This window comes from Mesoplodon mirus, assembly GCF_964341445.2.
Source record: "Mesoplodon mirus genome assembly, chromosome: 16".
Classification (NCBI taxonomy): domain Eukaryota; kingdom Metazoa; phylum Chordata; class Mammalia; order Artiodactyla; family Ziphiidae; genus Mesoplodon; species Mesoplodon mirus.
Genome location: NC_138992.1, coordinates 66,952,799 through 66,970,488, shown reverse-complemented (window position 1 = coordinate 66,970,488; position 17,690 = coordinate 66,952,799). Strand labels below are relative to the sequence as shown.

Sequence of the window (17,690 nt, the reverse complement as noted above, 5' to 3'; positions counted from 1 at the left end):
ACGGACAAGTCTGTCCGCTGTCATGTGACCCTCGGCTGCTAAAAACAGCTCCAGCCCCACTCTGAACCTGGGCCTGAAACAATGTCCTCCACGGAAAGAAACGTAAAGGACACTTGATCACACAATCCTTGGAATTATTTCCAGGAATCACTTGCAGAAACCATTCGAAGCGCCCTTTCCCTGGCAGAGCACACAGGGACGGCCAGGAGATGAGCGCATCTTTGAATTACAAGTCTTTTTCCAAAGAGCAGCAGACCATGGATAACTTGGAGAAGCAACTTATCTGTCCCATCTGTTTAGAGATGTTCACGAAACCCGTGGTCATTCTCCCCTGCCAGCATAACCTGTGTAGGAAATGTGCCAGTGACATTTTCCAGGTAGGTCTGTTTGGAATGTAGGGGGTGGAAAAGATTCCCTCTTCTCTGAATCAAGCGCTTAACTTTGAGGTAATTTCTTTAGAAAGCTGTATAAGGTTGCATTTGTTAAAAAAAAAAAGTTTTTAAAGTGATTTGCTTTGTACTTTGCTGTCAGCCTCCTTCGTACTCTCAAATCTAATTTTATTTCAATCCCAAGAATCATACTTGTTTAAAAAAAATTGAATCTGTCTCAAAATTGTAAATGAATTACTGCCCAAGACATTAATGTTGGAGTTTCTGGCTGGAACTTTTGGTTATGAAAATGCTGGGTGGAAAAGCATCTCATGGTGAAGATGGTACATGGCACTTGACTGGGGAGAAGTGATGGCCCTGCATTTCAGGATCACTTGCTGATCATGCCCTAAGGGACGATCTCACAGCAAGCTGAAAGCAGGCGTTGATGTTGCTCATAGTGTAACAGAGAGTGAAGAGAAGCCTCTGGAAAGCTACCTGTGGCATTACTCAATTCCTCTTTTCTTGCTTGGCGAGACCAGGCCTCTAACCCGTACCTGCCCACAAGAGGAGGTAGCACTGTGGCCTCGGGGGGCCGGTTCCGTTGCCCATCCTGCAGACACGAAGTGGTTTTGGACAGACATGGGATCTACGGGCTTCAGAGGAACCTGCTGGTGGAAAATATCATTGACATCTACAAGCAGGAGTCCACCAGGTAGGGTTCTCCTGTGTGTCAGACACATCGGAAGCTTGTCTTCATTAGTTATTTGTTTGTTTTAGTGGGTCGCTATACTGAATGCTTGTTTACCAATCAGGGGCTAATTGTTTTATAGGAAAATGTTTTTCCAAGTCAGTCCTTCCCAATGGGAGTGAGAGTTGCTCTTGGGAGGAGAGAAGGAAGCTGGGGCCCATGCTTTTGTATCAATTTCAGAATGAAGTAACTCATTAACACTAATCCAGTCCAGATGGTGATATTGAAAGAGGCATAATGCTGCCCTACCCCCAGCCTTGTACTACATCCCTTGTAGACGTTTCTGCACTAACTACACAGCTCCTTTATAGCTCCAGATTCTACACAGCAGAAAAATTAGAGTGCAAAACTCTAAAGAAAATGAACAGAAATGGCATCTCCCCAAATCAGCCTGTCCTTAGTTCAGACAGTCTCATTTTAAAATTATCTAGAGGATAATAATAAAAACAAAATCCTCTGACATAGTTAGTCATGGTAGTGACTCTGGGAAGTAGCAAAGCAAGGTAGACTCCTGGGATTTAGCAACTTAGAGTTTAGAGACAGAGGAGGGAACAAAAGGATGGAGCTCAGGTTGTGTTTCCCTATTCTCTAGGTTATTCTTCCTGAATACTCTTGGCATTCACCTGCTGATTGACATGCAGCATATACATCAGTCATTTTTTATTTTTTTGAAAAGGACTTCTTATTCATCGAATCACCCTGGCTATAGAATTCCTTTCCTAGAGACAACACAGGGGGAGTTCATTCCTAGAAGTGCTGGTGTTGAGGAGCCCTTTTTCAACTGTACACAAGGCAGTCAAGTCCATAGCGCTTGACAGCAATACTGAGACCATCTAGAAATGATCTCACTGTGCTTCCTAGTAGGAGACACGGATTCACGGAACATCTGCAGGGCTCGAAGAGCCTTGTGCTCTTAGAAGGAAAGCTGTTCTATAAATCGAACATATAATTATTATAATTGCCATGGCTATTCATTTCTGCTTAAGATTCAAAACTAAATTAGATAGTGCCAGGATATAGATGGCACTGAGAAGAAGAATTGCTGATGACACGTTGCAGAGATATGGAGTGGGCTATTTCCCTCGCTTCCAAAATCTCTTGAGAAGAAGGAAAGTACCGCTGCTGTAATTAAGATCTGATCTCATTTTATTTCATTATTTTAAGATGCAAATAGATACACTGTCTCTTAAAAAAGTTAACCAGCCAATTAATAACCAACTAATTATTAAGGCTGTTTATATAACAACTGATTCAGTGCCTGCGACAGCGCCTTGCACAGAATAGTTGCTCTGTAAGTACCAGATGTTTAAGCAGCACCATAAATCTTCTTACACGTTCTATTTATTGCAATAATTTTCTGTTTTGCTACTTGCCACAGTGAGAGCTTGATGTGAAATAATAACAATAATTGTTATGTAATCCCGAGAAGAAGAGATGTTAAAATCTGTAGTGTAACACTACATGACACATCCTGGCTTTAAAGTCTATGCAATGCATCTGCCAAAACTAGTGCCTAGGTGAACAAATTAAAAGCAATGAACCAATTTCTAACAATGAAGCTCACAGCTGAGTAGCCTAGTGGTATTTTTGTGATTATCAAATTCTTCTTATGCTGCTGTTTCTTGAACCTGAGACTTGCCTTTGGGACATTTTTAATTGGTAGCAAAACCACAAATTGTACAAGAGAGCTCGGGCACATGTTTGGACATAAACCCAGTTGTTCCCTGAGGGCTGGGAGCTTTACCAACCCAGAATCTTAAGCCTCAGGGTATGTGAGGTGACTCTGGAATAACTTTGAAATACAGAGTGAGATGAACCCTGGCCTACATTAAGATGGAAGCAGAAAGGGCAGGGGGCTGGTCAACTCTGGCCTCCTGCAGAATGGCTAGAGATTGTAGGTCTCAATAAAACCTGTCCTTCTTATCTAGAATTCTGCCTGGTGCTGAGCTAGCCACAGCTTGCGGGGGAGGTGGGGGGGACGATGCGAGAAGGAACTAATTTCACTAATATTAATAATGAACATAATGGGACTTCCCTGGTGGTCCAGTGGCTAGGGCTCCGCGCTTCCACTGCAGGGGGCACGGGTTCAATCCCTGGTCGGGGAGCTAAGATTCCACATGTCCCACAGCCAAAAATACAAAACAAAAAACCCCCCATAATAATTAACTTGAAAATACAGCAAGTCAGGGCTTCCCTGGTGGCGCAGTGGTTGAGAGGCCGCCTGCGGATGCAGGGGACACGGGTTCGTGCGCCGGTCCGGGAAGATCCCACATGCGGGAGAGGCCACAGCAGTGAGAGGCCCGCGTACCGCAAAAAAAAAAAAAAAAATACAGCAAGTCAAACCAATATGTGTTGAATATGCGTCAGCCACTGTTCAGGGTATTATACACATGAATCATGTGTAATTCTTTAATTCACGAGTATTTTAAATATTTTATTCAAAGTAATTCCTATGCATATGCATAATTTTAAACATTCCAGTCGCACTACAAGGCCTCGAAAGAGAGCTGCATTCCCTGCCCTACTCTCTTTGCCCCCGAGTCTCACTCTGCAGAGTCAGCCACGTTTAATTCTTTCAGCTGTTCTTCTGCCATTCATCACCCAGTGATGTGTGTAGGCTACTAGCAGGCTCCTATTCTTTGGTTTTTCAGTTTTAGACATTATCTATTGACTTCACTGTAGACAATTAGGGCTGAGCCCCCGCGTGGTTGGCTTTACCTTTTACTTTTCTTTTACTCTCCCCTGGGTTGAAGCCCTTGTTTCCTGGATCCTCTGTCGTCCTCTTTGTTGGTTTACTCTACTGTTTTTGTGGAGCACATCCTCAAGTAATCCCCTAAAGTGTGCAAAAAGCCCTCCTCCTTCCAGTCTCACCCCCGCCCCCGCCCTGCCTTCTGGGTGCCTGGCCTCTGCAGTCCCAGGGCCTTTGCAGGGGGAGCCTGTGAAGCTTGAGCAGCTTGTCCTGTGCGCCTTTACCCTGCAGGCTCTCAGCAGAGCCAAGATGCATTTCAAGCAGGTCACTTCCCTTCGTCCAGCTGTTCCCAGTTTCCAACATTTGGTTGCATCTCTCCTCTGCTGTTATTTTGCTCACTTTTTGTCCTTATTGATGTATACCTTTTTATTCCCTTACTCTCATTTTAGTGGGATTGCAGCAGGAAACATAAATAAATAAATGCATGCGTTCATTCTGTCATATTTAATTAGAAGACTCCTAGTCCAATTTTCAGATATGAGTAAAAGCTGAGCCTGAAAGAGTTGAAGGAACTCACCTAAGGCCATACGGCCACCACTTGGAGAAACTGAGTTGGGATTAAACTTTGAGATCAGTTTGACTGTAAAAGTACTGCCTGAACATGGAAGCAACCTAAGTGTCCATTGACAGATGAATGGAGAAAGAAGATGTGGCACATATTTACAATGGAATATTACTCAGCCATAAAAAGAAATGAAACTGAGTTATTTGGAGTGGGGTGGATGGACCTAGAGTCTGTCACAGAGAGTGAAGGAAATCAGAAAGAGAAAAACAAATACCGTATGCTAACACATATATATGGAATCTAAAAAAAAAAAATGGCTCTGAAGAACCTAGGGGCAGGACAGGAATAAAGATGCAGACGTAGAGAATGGACTTGAGGACACGGGGAGGGGAAAGGGTAAGCTGGGATGAAGTGAGAGAGTGGCATGGACATATATACACTACCAAATGTAAAACAGATAGCTAGTGGGAAGCAGCCGCATAGCACAGGGAGATCAGCTCGGTGCTTTGTGACCACCTAGAGGGGTGGGATAGGGAGGGTGGGAGGGAGACGCAAGAGGGAGGGGATATGGGGATATATGTATACATATAGCTGATTCACTCTGTTATACAGCAGCAACTACCATAACAATGTAAAGCAATGATACTCCAATAAAGATGTTTAAAAAAACCAAAAGTGCTGCCTGAAATGCCTCATCAGCACCAGATGCCCATCCTTCAGGAAACTTGAGGATGGCCCCCGAAACCCCAGAGAGCAGAGGGAACAGGCTACAGACTCCCTGAGACTAGCCTGCACAGAACGGCTGGGGGCCACAGCCAGCATTTGGCACTGAGATCCGAACCACAACTGAGAGCTCAGACACCCTGACCTCGTGAAGTTGCCTTTGCGTCTTTATTCTACATGCCACGTTTGTCCCAAGTCTGTTATGTGGCGCAAGGTTTTCATTCTACACCCATTTGTAAGTGGGGGATGCCTCTTGGCCTGCGTTGCCACTTGAACAAGAACAACCTAATAAGGGATATTGCAGGCAGTCCTTGGTCTGTATTGCATAATGAAAAAGTAATCACAATCGACAACTAAATGAAGAGCCCATGCCTGTTTCCACATTTTCAGTATTGCACACCCTGCAAATATCTGAGCTCTACAATATCGTCTCTGGTCAGAGCTGCTAACATCAGAGCAGTACGTGGGACGCAGGCTACCCTCGGGAAATGCCTGGGGGAGAGGGGCCGCAGGAGCATCAGCTGTGCCATCTCCCAGTTAATGTGCTCTGGACATTTGCTTGACATTTATTACGAGGTGGAGGTACAGGGGAGGGAAGGTTTTAGAGGAAGAGAAGCCTTTGGCCAAGCAAAGACTGAATCGCCACTCCTAGTCTCTAGATAACCCCCGGAGGCCTTTGTCATTTATAAGTGGAGTCTTGTTGTCTGGTCTTTTCCTTTGCCACTCAGGAGAGCCAAGTGACTAAGTTTTCCCCATAGTTTACACGCCTTCTCCAGATGAGCGATTTTATGTTAGAGCACAGGGAACACTGTCCAAGAATCTAGCAAATTCCCTTTTACTTCTCATTCATTCAACAAATATGTACTGAGCACCTACTCTATGCAAGGCACTGTTCTTGGCACTGGGAACCCAGCAAAAAAGGAGACAGACCATGGACCCTGCCCTCATAGAGCTCACATTCCAGTGGAGGAAACAGACCATAATATATATAATGGAATATTATTCAGCCATACAAAAGAATGAAATATTGCCATTTGCAGCAACATGGATGGACCTAGAGAATATTATACTTAGTGAAGTAAGTCAGACAGAGAAAGACAAATATTATATGATATCACTTATATGTGGAATCTAAAAAATAATACAAATGAATCTATATACAAAACGTAAAAAGACTCACACCAGACATAGAAAAACTTATGGTTACTAAAGGGGAAAGGAAAGGGAGAGAGGGATAAATTAGGAGTATGGGATTAAACAAGCTACTATATTTAAAAAAATAGATAAGCTACAAGAATTTCCTGCATAGAGCAGGGAATTATATTCAATATCTTGTAAAAACCTATAATGGCAAATAATCTGGAAATATATATATGTATAACTGAATCACCTTGCTGTACACCTGAAACTAACACAATATTGTAAATCAACTATACTCCAATAAAATAAAAATTCAGTTCCAAATCTGAGATGCTTCTAAATAATCATACGTTTGGGAAAATGAGGAAAGATTTTGGATTTGTATTTAAATTTTCCAAACAATTCAGAAAACGATTAACAGCCTCAGTCTTTGGATAGGACATATCAAAATTCCAGATTTCGTATAAGTAGGCGACAACCACCCATCTCCCCAGGATCTCGAGGGAGCCCACAGCATCACAAGGTGACATAATTTTGATCTTGATGTATTCTAACACCTGAACCATGATGATGGTTAGGGAAATATACCAGGTCCTACCACGTGATGTGAACCTGGACTCTCCAGGTGATTGCGCAGCTAACAGGTTATCCTTAAGCAGCCATAATTTGTCACTACCTCTCTCATGCTTCTTCATTGCTTGGACATGGTGGTACCCCGGAAGTGCAAACCTCACTAGCACATACAAACCCAGTGCTCCATTATGACCTGGGCAGCTTTGAAAAGTTTTGGTTGGTTTGGTTTGGGAAAACTGAAACTTGCGGATTCTCTGTGAGATGTGGACTTCCGGGCACCATGTCCCAGAACAACATTTTGCACTTTTCTTGTTGCCTAAAGCATTCAGTGTAATTGTTCACATTCACTGAGCGTATACTACCCACTCTGAACTACTGCTGAGTCCTCAGGAAGTTATGTACATTTAATTTTCTGTGCTAATGGCAGGAGGAGACCCAAACAAATGAAAAAAGCACTCGCTGATATTTTTCCTCTTTACACACAACTACTTCCAACCAGCGCCGAGATGAATAATCAGAGATTTGGGCTCCCCCAGCCCACCTCCACGCTCACTCCTTTTGCTGGGGCCAGAGGCCGCGGCGGTGGGGTAAATGGGCCTCCCCAAAGCGGGTGCAAACTTGACATTTAGTTTATCGCCAACCTGCTCCTCTTTACCTGTAATTGTAAAGTCTCTCCTGAGAGACTTGTGAGCATGTAGAGATGGTGCTGAAGCATCTCCTAAGGAAAGAATCTGGTGTTCGGCTTTCAGGAATTGCATTAGCCCGTTTTGTTTTTGTTTTTGTTTTTTGCGGTACGCCGGCCTCTCACTGCTGTGGCCTCTCCCGCTGCGGAGCACAGGCTCCGGATGTGCAGGCTCAGCGGCCATGGCTCACGGGCCCAGCCGCTCCGTGGCATGTGGGATCTTCCCGGACCAGGGCACGAACCCGCGTCCCCTGCATCGGCAGGTGGACTCTCAACCACTGCGCCACCAGGGAAGCCCCAGTAGCCCGTTTTTAAACTTTGAAATCGGCCAATGGGGGGAATACTGACACCACAGAAATTGGCAAATGCTACAGGTCACAGTCTCCATGTCCTCCCCCCCAGGCTAGTTGGAAATTTGTCAGGATACTGCTGATAAACCCGTAGAGAATTTGGAGGGCTCTGAGCGCATGGAAGGGGCTCTGGAAGTCTGCTGGGGGTACAGGGTCGTGCGGGATAGGATGCGATGCTGACCACCCCGTTGGGCCACCCGGCTCAGCTCTGCCGCAACCGGAGCTGACACTTATCCACGTATCTCCTCCCAGACCAGAAAAGAAGTCCGACCAGCCCCTGTGTGAGGAGCATGAAGACGAGCGCATCAACATCTACTGTCTGAACTGCGAGGTGCCCACCTGCTCTCTGTGCAAGGTCTTTGGGGCGCACAAGGACTGCCAGGTGGCTCCCCTCACCCACGTGTTCCAGAGGCAGAAGGTAACAGAGGCCTTTCCGCCCCTCCTCCGAAGCCCCTTCCAAGTGCCTGCATCATTGACTCGCTGCCCCCCAGGGAGAGATGCCCAGTGCACAGGGCCACAGGGCCCTGAGGCTGGGCGGGCGCGGAGGGTAGAGCCGGAAGGGATGCTGCGCACCCTCCACACGCTTAATGCCCTGGAGGCTGGTGGGGAAGGTGGGGGAGGGAAGAGATGCAGAGGGTCAGGAAGGGGTCCGGAGGGGAAGGGTCGCTGTGTTTGCGCCCGTTGGAGGCTGCTGAAGATGAGCATTGTTATGGGACTCGGTCCGAGCTCAAGCTGCTCAAACATTATTTGAGGTTCAGACTATAGGTAATAAAAGGATAACTTTTTACTCCACTCAGAACATTTTTCTTCATTCACCAACCAAAGATTCCTTTGGCCTTCCTCAAGGCCTTTGCTCGCACACTCCTAGTTGGTAGAGTTACAATGAATGACATTGCGTTACACGTTCCCTTGGGCTGGCCCTCCAGCCTGGGTTAAACTGGCCTCCTAGCCTTTCAACCTAGGCCAGCACTGCGGGCACCGTCCGTGCCCTCACCCCAGGGCCTCAGCCCCCTCATTCTGACCAAATACAGGGTGTCCTAGCTTATCACTCACCTGCCAACCGGGTTTCACCCACCGGCAAGTAGAAGCTTATCCATTTGATGCAAATAAACTGTGGGGTTGTGTGCTCAGAGAGCTGCAACCAAGTCTTGGCATCTAGAGTTTGAGAAGCTCCACATCTCAGCGTCTTTCTGTAAGAATCAGAGATTCCACATTCGGTCAGTGTTTTACACCAAATACAGTATAGAGCTGGAATTAAATTTGGAAACCAAACTTGGGGCAACACCAGTTGCAACCGGTGAGTACTAACTGCTAAAGCGGCAGGATTTAGCAAGATATCCATAACATTTATTTTTCAATCCACTTAAGACTTATCCCCCGTTTCCCTTTTACCTGCCCCCCCAGTCATACCTGTTAGAACTGAATGGTACCTGTGTCACACCATTCCCCTCAGAGCCCTGAGGCCCATGTGGGATGGACAGAGGCAGGTGGGCAGAGCTTCCAGCCCGCTCCGGTTTGGCCAAAGCAGCCTCACTTTTTACCTATTGGGATTATTTATTAGCTTCCATTTGAAGAAAGGGTTCTACAGCTTTAAAATGTTTTGCAACCACTCTTCTGGTCCAGTCTTCTCACTTTATATGTGAGACAATGAAGGTCCAAATTGATTACATGTCTTGCCCAACATCATAGAGAAGTTGAAGGCAGAGCTGGACCAAGCGTGTAGGTTTCCTGAGTCCCACGCGTTCAGTGTTTCTTGTGCTCCAGAGGCCAGCCTTGCGAGGGGGTGAGTAAGAGCAACGGAATCGCTTTGGGGTCCAAAGAGTCCTGAGAGGAATTTCAAGTTGAAATGTTTTTCCTGGAAACAGTTGAATGTTACAGTTTTAAGTTTGTAATGACTTAGTCTAGAATATGAGTATTTGTTTGCATCTAGCATGTAGAGGATGCGTAATAGGTATACGTTGAATAAATGAATATTTCTCTAGTAAAACTGATCCTGAGCTGCACTAGACAAACAATTCATTTTGGGCCCCTGATGTCACATTTTGGTCTTCATTCAATAAACAATTCTTAGAATTCTTTACCCTGGATGTGCTATTCTCTATGGCCTATAATTCGGTGTTCTTAATGTTTTTAGCAGGGTCACAGTCTCTATTAGGAATTTGATGAAAACTATGAAACTTCTTCCCAGACAAATGCATTTATACACACATCCATTCAGAATTTTATTTACAAGATCAGGAGGTTCTCAGGCCTCCCAGCCTCACTGTTCCTCCTTTGGGGGGTTCCATGGACCCTAAATTAAGAACCCATGAGGACACTACTCAGATGAACTCAGTCAGCGCTGACTAGAAAGCCCCTAAAATCTTGCACCCCTCTTTTCTCTCCATTAGTCTGAGCTCAGCGACGGCATTGCTGTCCTTGTGGGAAGCAATGATCGGGTCCAGGGAGTGATCAGCCAGCTGGAGGACGCCTGCAAAACGATCGAGGTGAGTCAGGTGGCCTCAACGGAGTGTAAACCGTGCCTGAACCCCTGGGGTTTTGTGGCTTCCTCAACGCCACCCTAGAAATCCCCGTTCCAACATTTCAGTCTTTCCGTATAGGATGACCTCCTTCCTGATGTGTCTCTAAAATATTTACCTCCTGGCACAGAAAAGAGAAGTTACCACATGAGGCAACAAGGCAGATCTTACCACATTTATCAAGGTGGTCGTTACAGGTGTTGTTCTTTCTTGGGCAACCTGTTCTGAAAGATTAGCTATAAGAAAAATCAGTTTCCAGAAGTGACAATGAGTGTTTTCCACCATCATAGCACAGTTTCTTTGTGGAAATCTAAACGGTCTTAAGAAATGCTAGCTGGTGCTTTAGAAAGTCATGTGCAGATTCGAGCTGCATATCTAAGCTCTGACAGTGGAGTTGCTGCCTGCCTGCAGGGAGAGAGAGGGTCAGTATCTGGGAGCTCACTGAGGCCAGAGTCCCGGCTCCTTCATCCCCGCTGGCCCTCTGTCTGGCCCAGTGCCCGGCACATTATAAACACTCAATTAAAAACTTGATGAACAAATGGCTCACACTTAGGTTTGGCATGTGAGAAATATTGGGAATCCACTTTTTCTCAAGATCAAATATAAACTGTATAAATGCTGAAGCCAAAGGGGTTTTGCCATGTGGCAGGTATCTTTCCAAGAATTGAAGGTCCACAGGTTAGTTCAGCCCTGCTGCATGGTGGCAGGTGCAAGCCACCTGGGTTTGAGTCCAGGTCTTTGGCTCTTTAACCTGGAGCAGTTTATTACTACTCCCTGCTCTAAGCTTTGGGGTTGTGCTTCAGTTGGACTTCAGAAGCCTGTACTGCTCAGTTAATGGCATGTTGTCCTTACTGCTGTGGACACGGCCCCTCTTGTTATCTATTTATGTCCTTTTATCCCCATTTCCCACTCCTGTTCTTTTCTCTGTAACTAACTACTTACTCTAACCTGTTTAATGTTCCATTTACCTGTATTCCTACTACATGTGTATTGTTTTATATGCGTCTGTTAATTTTATACATGGTATTTTGTGGTCCTTCTCATTCTGCTTCTTACTTTTTTTAAACTAAACTTTATGTTTTAAGATCCATTCACGTGTACATTCATTCCTTCAGTTCTCTCCTGGAAAAACAGGGCAAAGTACCCATTTTATAGAGTTAACCGTGAGAAGTTAAGTAAGCATAAACACAGTGCTTAGCCCAGTGCCTGGCATATGGTGAGTGCCTGATAAATGCTCTAGTCTTACCATTTTGTCGCTTGAAAGGCAAATTCTATCAAAAGCCAAAGGCCAGTTCCTAGATGATGACTTCAAGATGTTGGCCAAAATCATCTCATTTCAGATTTACACATCATTAAAGTCAGTCTCCTCTCTTCCCCATACTCACATTCCTGAAAAGATTCATGATGGATCTGGAATCCATTTATAGAAGGACAGTTTTCTCTTGAAGAGCTCCAAGAGATTCTGAAATGGACAATATAAACTTTTTTGCTTTTTACTTATTCACAGTAAAGGCCAAATACAACTTAATCATTAGGCCATGAATCAGCACTCAGTGTGGTACCGCACTGAGTCTTGAGTGTATAAATAGGAATGTGCTGCTTGTGGGCAAGTGAGGTCATCTCTATGCTGGTCTCTGCTCGCGCCTTCATCAGAGTCCTCTGTCAGGGGAACGGGCTTTCCGTTGGGGACGTTGAGGCTGGAGAACACAAACGACAAAAGTCCTGTGCCGCACGCTGGGCCTTGAGCAGATGCAAAGGGCCCTGCTCCATTCAGGCAGCCCCGGAGGACACTGAGAGGGCGAGGAGAGACTTGACAACAGGTTTTCTTCCTGGAGGCCTGTCAGGGGCACAGTGGGAAGCAGCTGTTTGTTCTTTCATTGAGAACAAGACAAGGAGAAACAGGTTTGAAGTTAAGCGCGCAGGAGGGATTAAGTGTAGATATCAGAAAGAACTGCCTGAGAGTGAAGGTCAGGATGATAACCCCTATTGTTACTGATGAAAACGTTGGTCTAATGTTCACACTTTTACATGTATTTTCACAGTTCCCCAGAGGAAGCTGTGTAATTTTCCCCTTTTACGTGTATTTTCACAGTTCCCCAGAGGAAGCTGTGTAATTTGCCCCCAGGAGGCTTCACGATGAGTCAGCAAATTGTCAGGAGGAGTCCATCCCCTTTACGCATTTCATTCACCCCTGGGATTTTAACTTAAGGAAATAAGATGAAGACGTGGTATATAAACAGGACAGAATGTCTGTATTCATAGGTGGAAAACGAGCCAGAAACCAAAAGTGTAAGAGCAGGGAATAGTGGGATGACAGGTGATTTTCAAGGCCTTCCTTATACATGCCTGTATTTCACATTTTTCTAAAGTGAGCCTGAGATTTTTAAAATAACCAATAAAATAAAGAAATGATACATGAATGAATAAGGCTCAGATAAGCACAGTTCTTTCAGATCAGTTTAAGTGGCTCACCTGGAAATGTAGGCATTGGCTCAGAGCCCCACAGAGGTCTCTGATTTTATGATTCCTACTTGATGCAAATACCCTCCATTTGAAGAGGCCCTGAGGACAGAGACACAGCTATAAATGGCCCCATCGTGCACCCGGAATCACTTATGTGGCCTCCCGCAGAGCCAGGGCCCTATCAGCAGGCCAAGCAGCAGGGCAGCGCGCAGCCAAGCGCACTGGGGTCTACCTTGCCAAGCAGGTGAATTCTGTACCAGGGGTCAGGGTCACAGAGCTCCTGTGTCTCCTGTCCTGCCTGGGGTGGTTGTTTCCCTTTGTGGCTCTGCTCATCATCTGCCTGGAAACATTTTCCGAGAAGCCATTGGCGGCTCCCAGCCAGGGGGTGGGGAGCTATTTTTGAAGAATTCTCTTTTCTGATTGGTGAAGAGCTCCGTAGGGACAGGAAATGGAGCAGCCCCTGGGGTGGGCACTATCCTTCCCTAATTACGTGGCCTCCCATTCGGGGCCCTGACACCTGCCCTTTGGTAGTAGTGCCCGTTCCTTGCAAATGTCTAATTTTGTCCCTAATCATGTAATGTCTTGCTGGGCTGGCCTGGGCAGGCAGCTGGCCCAGGATCAGCCCTGGAGAACTGCTGAGCTTAGCATAAATTACGCTGGGGACTCCTTGTAATCCTTTAAACGCAATGTATGCGGTTGATGTGAGTTTGCAGTGATGATGAGAGTGGCTTTGAGACAGACCACAGTCACAAAAGGGAGTCTGAACTGAGTTGGGGAGGAGTGGCATTCCCTCTTTGCTGTGGGCTGATGGGGGATGGAGGAACCCGCAGTCTTCCTGGCCCTCCTGACCGAGGTGGCTCAGCCTGAAACGTTCTCAGAGCTTGTGATTGCAGGTTGTTGGAGGGCCTTCTGGGCTGTTCTAGACGAGCCCAGCATGATCTAAAGCTACACTTGCCTCTCCAGGCCTGGAGCTGTTCTGGGATGGGGTGGGACAGGAGGGGGGCTGCTGGTGGGGGGTGGAGAACTGCGCTGCCTCGGGAGCTCTCTGCTTCCAGAAGAACGTGCTTGACTTTCATTCCTCATCCCTAGAAAACGTAACCTCCCTCTTGTAGTCTTTCCAAATGGCGCTTATCCTAGGTCACTGGAAACCCAAGAGAGAAGGCTACTCACACGAGCCGTCCCGAGGCAGATCGGCCTAGAAATAATGTTCTGCGTGGACGTCCGTCTAGGGGAAACAGCTGCAAGCTGAATCATAAATATTTGATCTTGAGCATTTCCAGTATCTAAAAACAGCACCTTTAATAAAATCCTCCAATGATTTTGCAATGACAACAAATCCATTATATTTCCAAATCAGTGATTTTAACCAAACAGCTTTGAGACATGGTCCATGCAGTTACAAATATGAAGTATGAATATAGTGAGAATCATCCTAATAAGCACGCCAGGATTATGACATGTGCTTGAAGAATAGATTTCAGAGTTTGCATTTTGGCTCTGCCACTGAGTGATACGACCTTGGTCAAGTTACTTCCTCTCCCCGTCCCTCAATGCCCTCAGTGGAACAGAGTGGTTAATAAACCTTCACAGTGCTGCTGGTGATGACTAAGAGGCACATGCTGGGGGCTCCGTAAGTGTCACCTTGTATTGCTGTCACGCTCAGCTTGGAAAGAGGACACGTAATCTAATGATGCTAATAATTGTTTGAACCACTGGAGCATCTGGAGCATCTTTTAAATGGTGTCGGAATAAGACCTCAAGGTCTTGATCAATTATGAAGGCAGGGTGAAGCAACTCCCTGCGGTGGGAAAAATCGAAAATGAATGGAAGTAGATATTAGCTCTATTCTTTGAGGCTTTGTGATAACTCGAAATACCGGCAACAAAGGGAGGCTGAGCCCCTTCCAGGAAACGTGCTGATTATCCAACAGCAGACGGGAGTGAATGAAACAACTGCCCAGCTTGCCTCGGTCTGGTCCCATGCTTTCGCTGAACCATGGGGCTCAAGTCAGGGCAGGCTCACCTGACCCTCAGCCTTCAGAGGATTTCTCAAGGATCTTCTAAGTGATCTGGACTGGTCCAGAAAACCCCTAATACCAAGAAACCCAGGAATAAGAATTGAAATGCCGCAAGTTATAACATAATTCTTCTTCTAACACGAAGTGGGTGGTAATGCAACATGGTGGAAACGAGCATAAGTTTGGGAGTCCTGAGACCCATGGCCATTGAATAGAGTTCTTCCACTAAGCCCTGCACAGAGACACTGAGTGGATGGGGAGGGGCTGAACTCCAGTCTGTGTGCCTTGAGGGATGATATTTTTCTAATTTGTCTGCCCCTTTTCTAGGGCAGCCTGTCAGAGACCTGGGTTCTCATCCTAGTCTGCGCTCATGGGGCTTCTGTCATGTGCTCGTAATTGGAATTGGGCTTTACCAGTGAAGGGTTGGACTTGAACTCCTCAGGAGAATCTTCCTACCTTAATATAGTTCTTTCTTTAATATTATTAATCTACTGTCTGATTTTTTTGGGGGGGAGAGGGGTGTTGAGGGGAAAGGGAAGGAAACCCTGTTTGGTTTAATGAAGGGAATTTTGAAGTACCATATGTCAAATAAAGCTGAGTGGGCCCTTCCAGACCCAGAGCTGCTGTTTTGAACAAGGGTGTCTCGAAAGTTGAGGAATGTGGTGTAGATATGAATGGGCCGAGTAGAGCCACAGTTGCTCAGTGACAAGTGATGGGGCTCAGAGCTTATCTTCAGCTCTATTTTGGTCACAGAGCTATGCTCCTTACATGGTAAGAGCAGTGGTCACAATTGTCTTAGGTTTCCTGTCGTGGCCTTGGCACATTCCAAACCTGGGACTGACGTTGCTGGGCTAGGATGTGTAATTCACATCTCAGTGCTGTGATGACCACTCTGAAACTTGCCATGATTGGAAAAAGGCATCTTACTTATACAGAGGCACCTTATAGTCTAAAGACTCCAAATAACTCCACATTTACCTGAAGTTGTAGAGCCTTGAAACTGTAGAGTGAGAAGGGACCTTAGCAATCATCCAATCCCATCCCTTCTTGTACACATTAAAAAAACTGTCCTGAGTTACATGTCTTCCCTAAAGTTGCCTAGCTATTTTTTGCTGTTTTCTTTTGAGTGTTGAAAGAAGAAGAGGTTTGGAGTATCCACTTAAATACCTATGCCTTGGGAACAGAACAAAGTAGGAACTTGTGAGTGAGGGCTGACTATCCCTAAATACAAGTCATGTATCATTCATTCATCCAGTCGTTCAAACATTACATGCCATATCCTGCACATGTAATGCTGGGAAATAAAGATGAAATAAACAGAAAATGTTCCTGCCCTTAAGAAGGTTTTATTCCGGTAGAGGAGTTAGACAATAAGGCAAACAAATAACAAGATTGTTTGCAAAGAGTAATAAGTGCCTGGGGAAAGGGTGAGCCACTGAAAATCTAATGATAAAACCTCATAACGGTGCTTTGCTTGGCAGGCTATCTACTCTTTAGTATATGATCATCTATTGCTGATTTTTTTTCCATGAAAACTTCTCTTTGCAGTCATGTATCTTATTTTTTCTTATTGCCACTAAAATATAAGGATGGCTAAAAATTAGAATCTGTCAATTTTAACATTTCTATAAAGGCAACATCTAAACAATGTTTTTAAGATAAATATTGAAGGTTATCTACTCACTTCTAAGGAAACAACCAAATGACTACTCAGTTTTTTCTTTTCATCCAGATATTATGGCATTGGTTAGAAACAAATATTCTACCTGTCATTATTTCACCATCTAAATGTGGGCAAACTAGTCTTCCTTTTATAAAATCACCCCTTTTTGGTATATTGCTCCCATACTGGGTTCTCCCTAGAGATGGGATGGATTTTTATTTCCATTAAAGTATTACAGACAAGTTTAATTTGTTCTTCTACATAAATAAATATAAACATAACTGTCTTAGGAGCCCCAGGAGGAAGGTCATGTTGCAGTCAGAGGCTTTGCATCACAATATACTTGGAGGCCAACACCAGTGCATTTATGATGGAAGTTACTTCAGTTGCTAAACACACTCATGCAGAAACATGTGTGTGCATACACACACACACACACATCCAACACCACACCCCACATAGAGGGGACAAAGGAACTACAGGCATCAAAAGGAATAAAATGGACAATATTTGAAAAAATAAACTTGAAAGTTCAGAATGTATAGATGTTGATTCAATTAGTATACAGAGAAATGGGGGGAGGTACACAGCCTGGAACTGGGCTTAAAGATACATGCCTTTTTACTCAAATAAATGAAAAGGTATGATAAAAGCAAGGAGAAATCTTTGAGGTGAGGAGGTTTTTGTGCAGAAGAGATAAACATGGTTGCTATCATGCTTTTGCAGGTAACAATCATCCTTTAAAGTGTACTCTCTGAAGAGGTTTTGATGATGCAGAAGTCCACATTTTTTCCATTCCATTTTTATGTTGCTAGAAAGACTCTGTTAAAAGCATTTCAGGTCCACACTTACAAAGGCACAGTAGGTACTGATATCAGAGTAATCAATCACTGTCAGTAGCAAGGTGGCCTCTGAGAGTGTGGTTTTTTGTTTTTGTTTTTTTCTTATAACATATACACCTGTTCCCTAATTACCTCAGAGGACAAGTTGATAAACTGAGCTGTTTGATGTTCAGTGACTTTCATAGCACTTTGAAGGTCTCGTAGCCAAGAAAGATTGAAGGGTGACCACGTTAGTATCTCATGTATTGCTTCTACCTCAAAGAGTATGTGTGAAAAATAGAAGAATTTCAATTTCATGGAGTATTTCTATTTTTCATTTTAATCTGACATTAGGTTAACCTGAAC

At 44.9% G+C, this 17,690-nt stretch overlaps 1 protein-coding gene across 3 annotated transcripts in view; it reads left to right on the top strand.

The window, feature by feature from the left end:
- Nucleotides 1-209: 209 nt before the first annotated feature.
- TRIM55 (tripartite motif containing 55) overlaps nucleotides 210-17,690 on the top strand; it is a gene marked incomplete at both ends in the record, with an annotated part of 42,374 nt that continues 24,893 nt past the window's right edge. For all 3 annotated transcript variants that reach the window (XM_082601168.1, XM_082601167.1, XM_082601166.1), the window contains 4 exons: nucleotides 210-377; nucleotides 911-1,083; nucleotides 8,094-8,259; nucleotides 10,232-10,327. In XM_082601168.1, coding sequence (XP_082457294.1) covers nucleotides 210-377; nucleotides 911-1,083; nucleotides 8,094-8,259; nucleotides 10,232-10,327 — 603 coding nt within the window. The remainder of the gene's footprint in view (nucleotides 378-910; nucleotides 1,084-8,093; nucleotides 8,260-10,231; nucleotides 10,328-17,690) is intronic.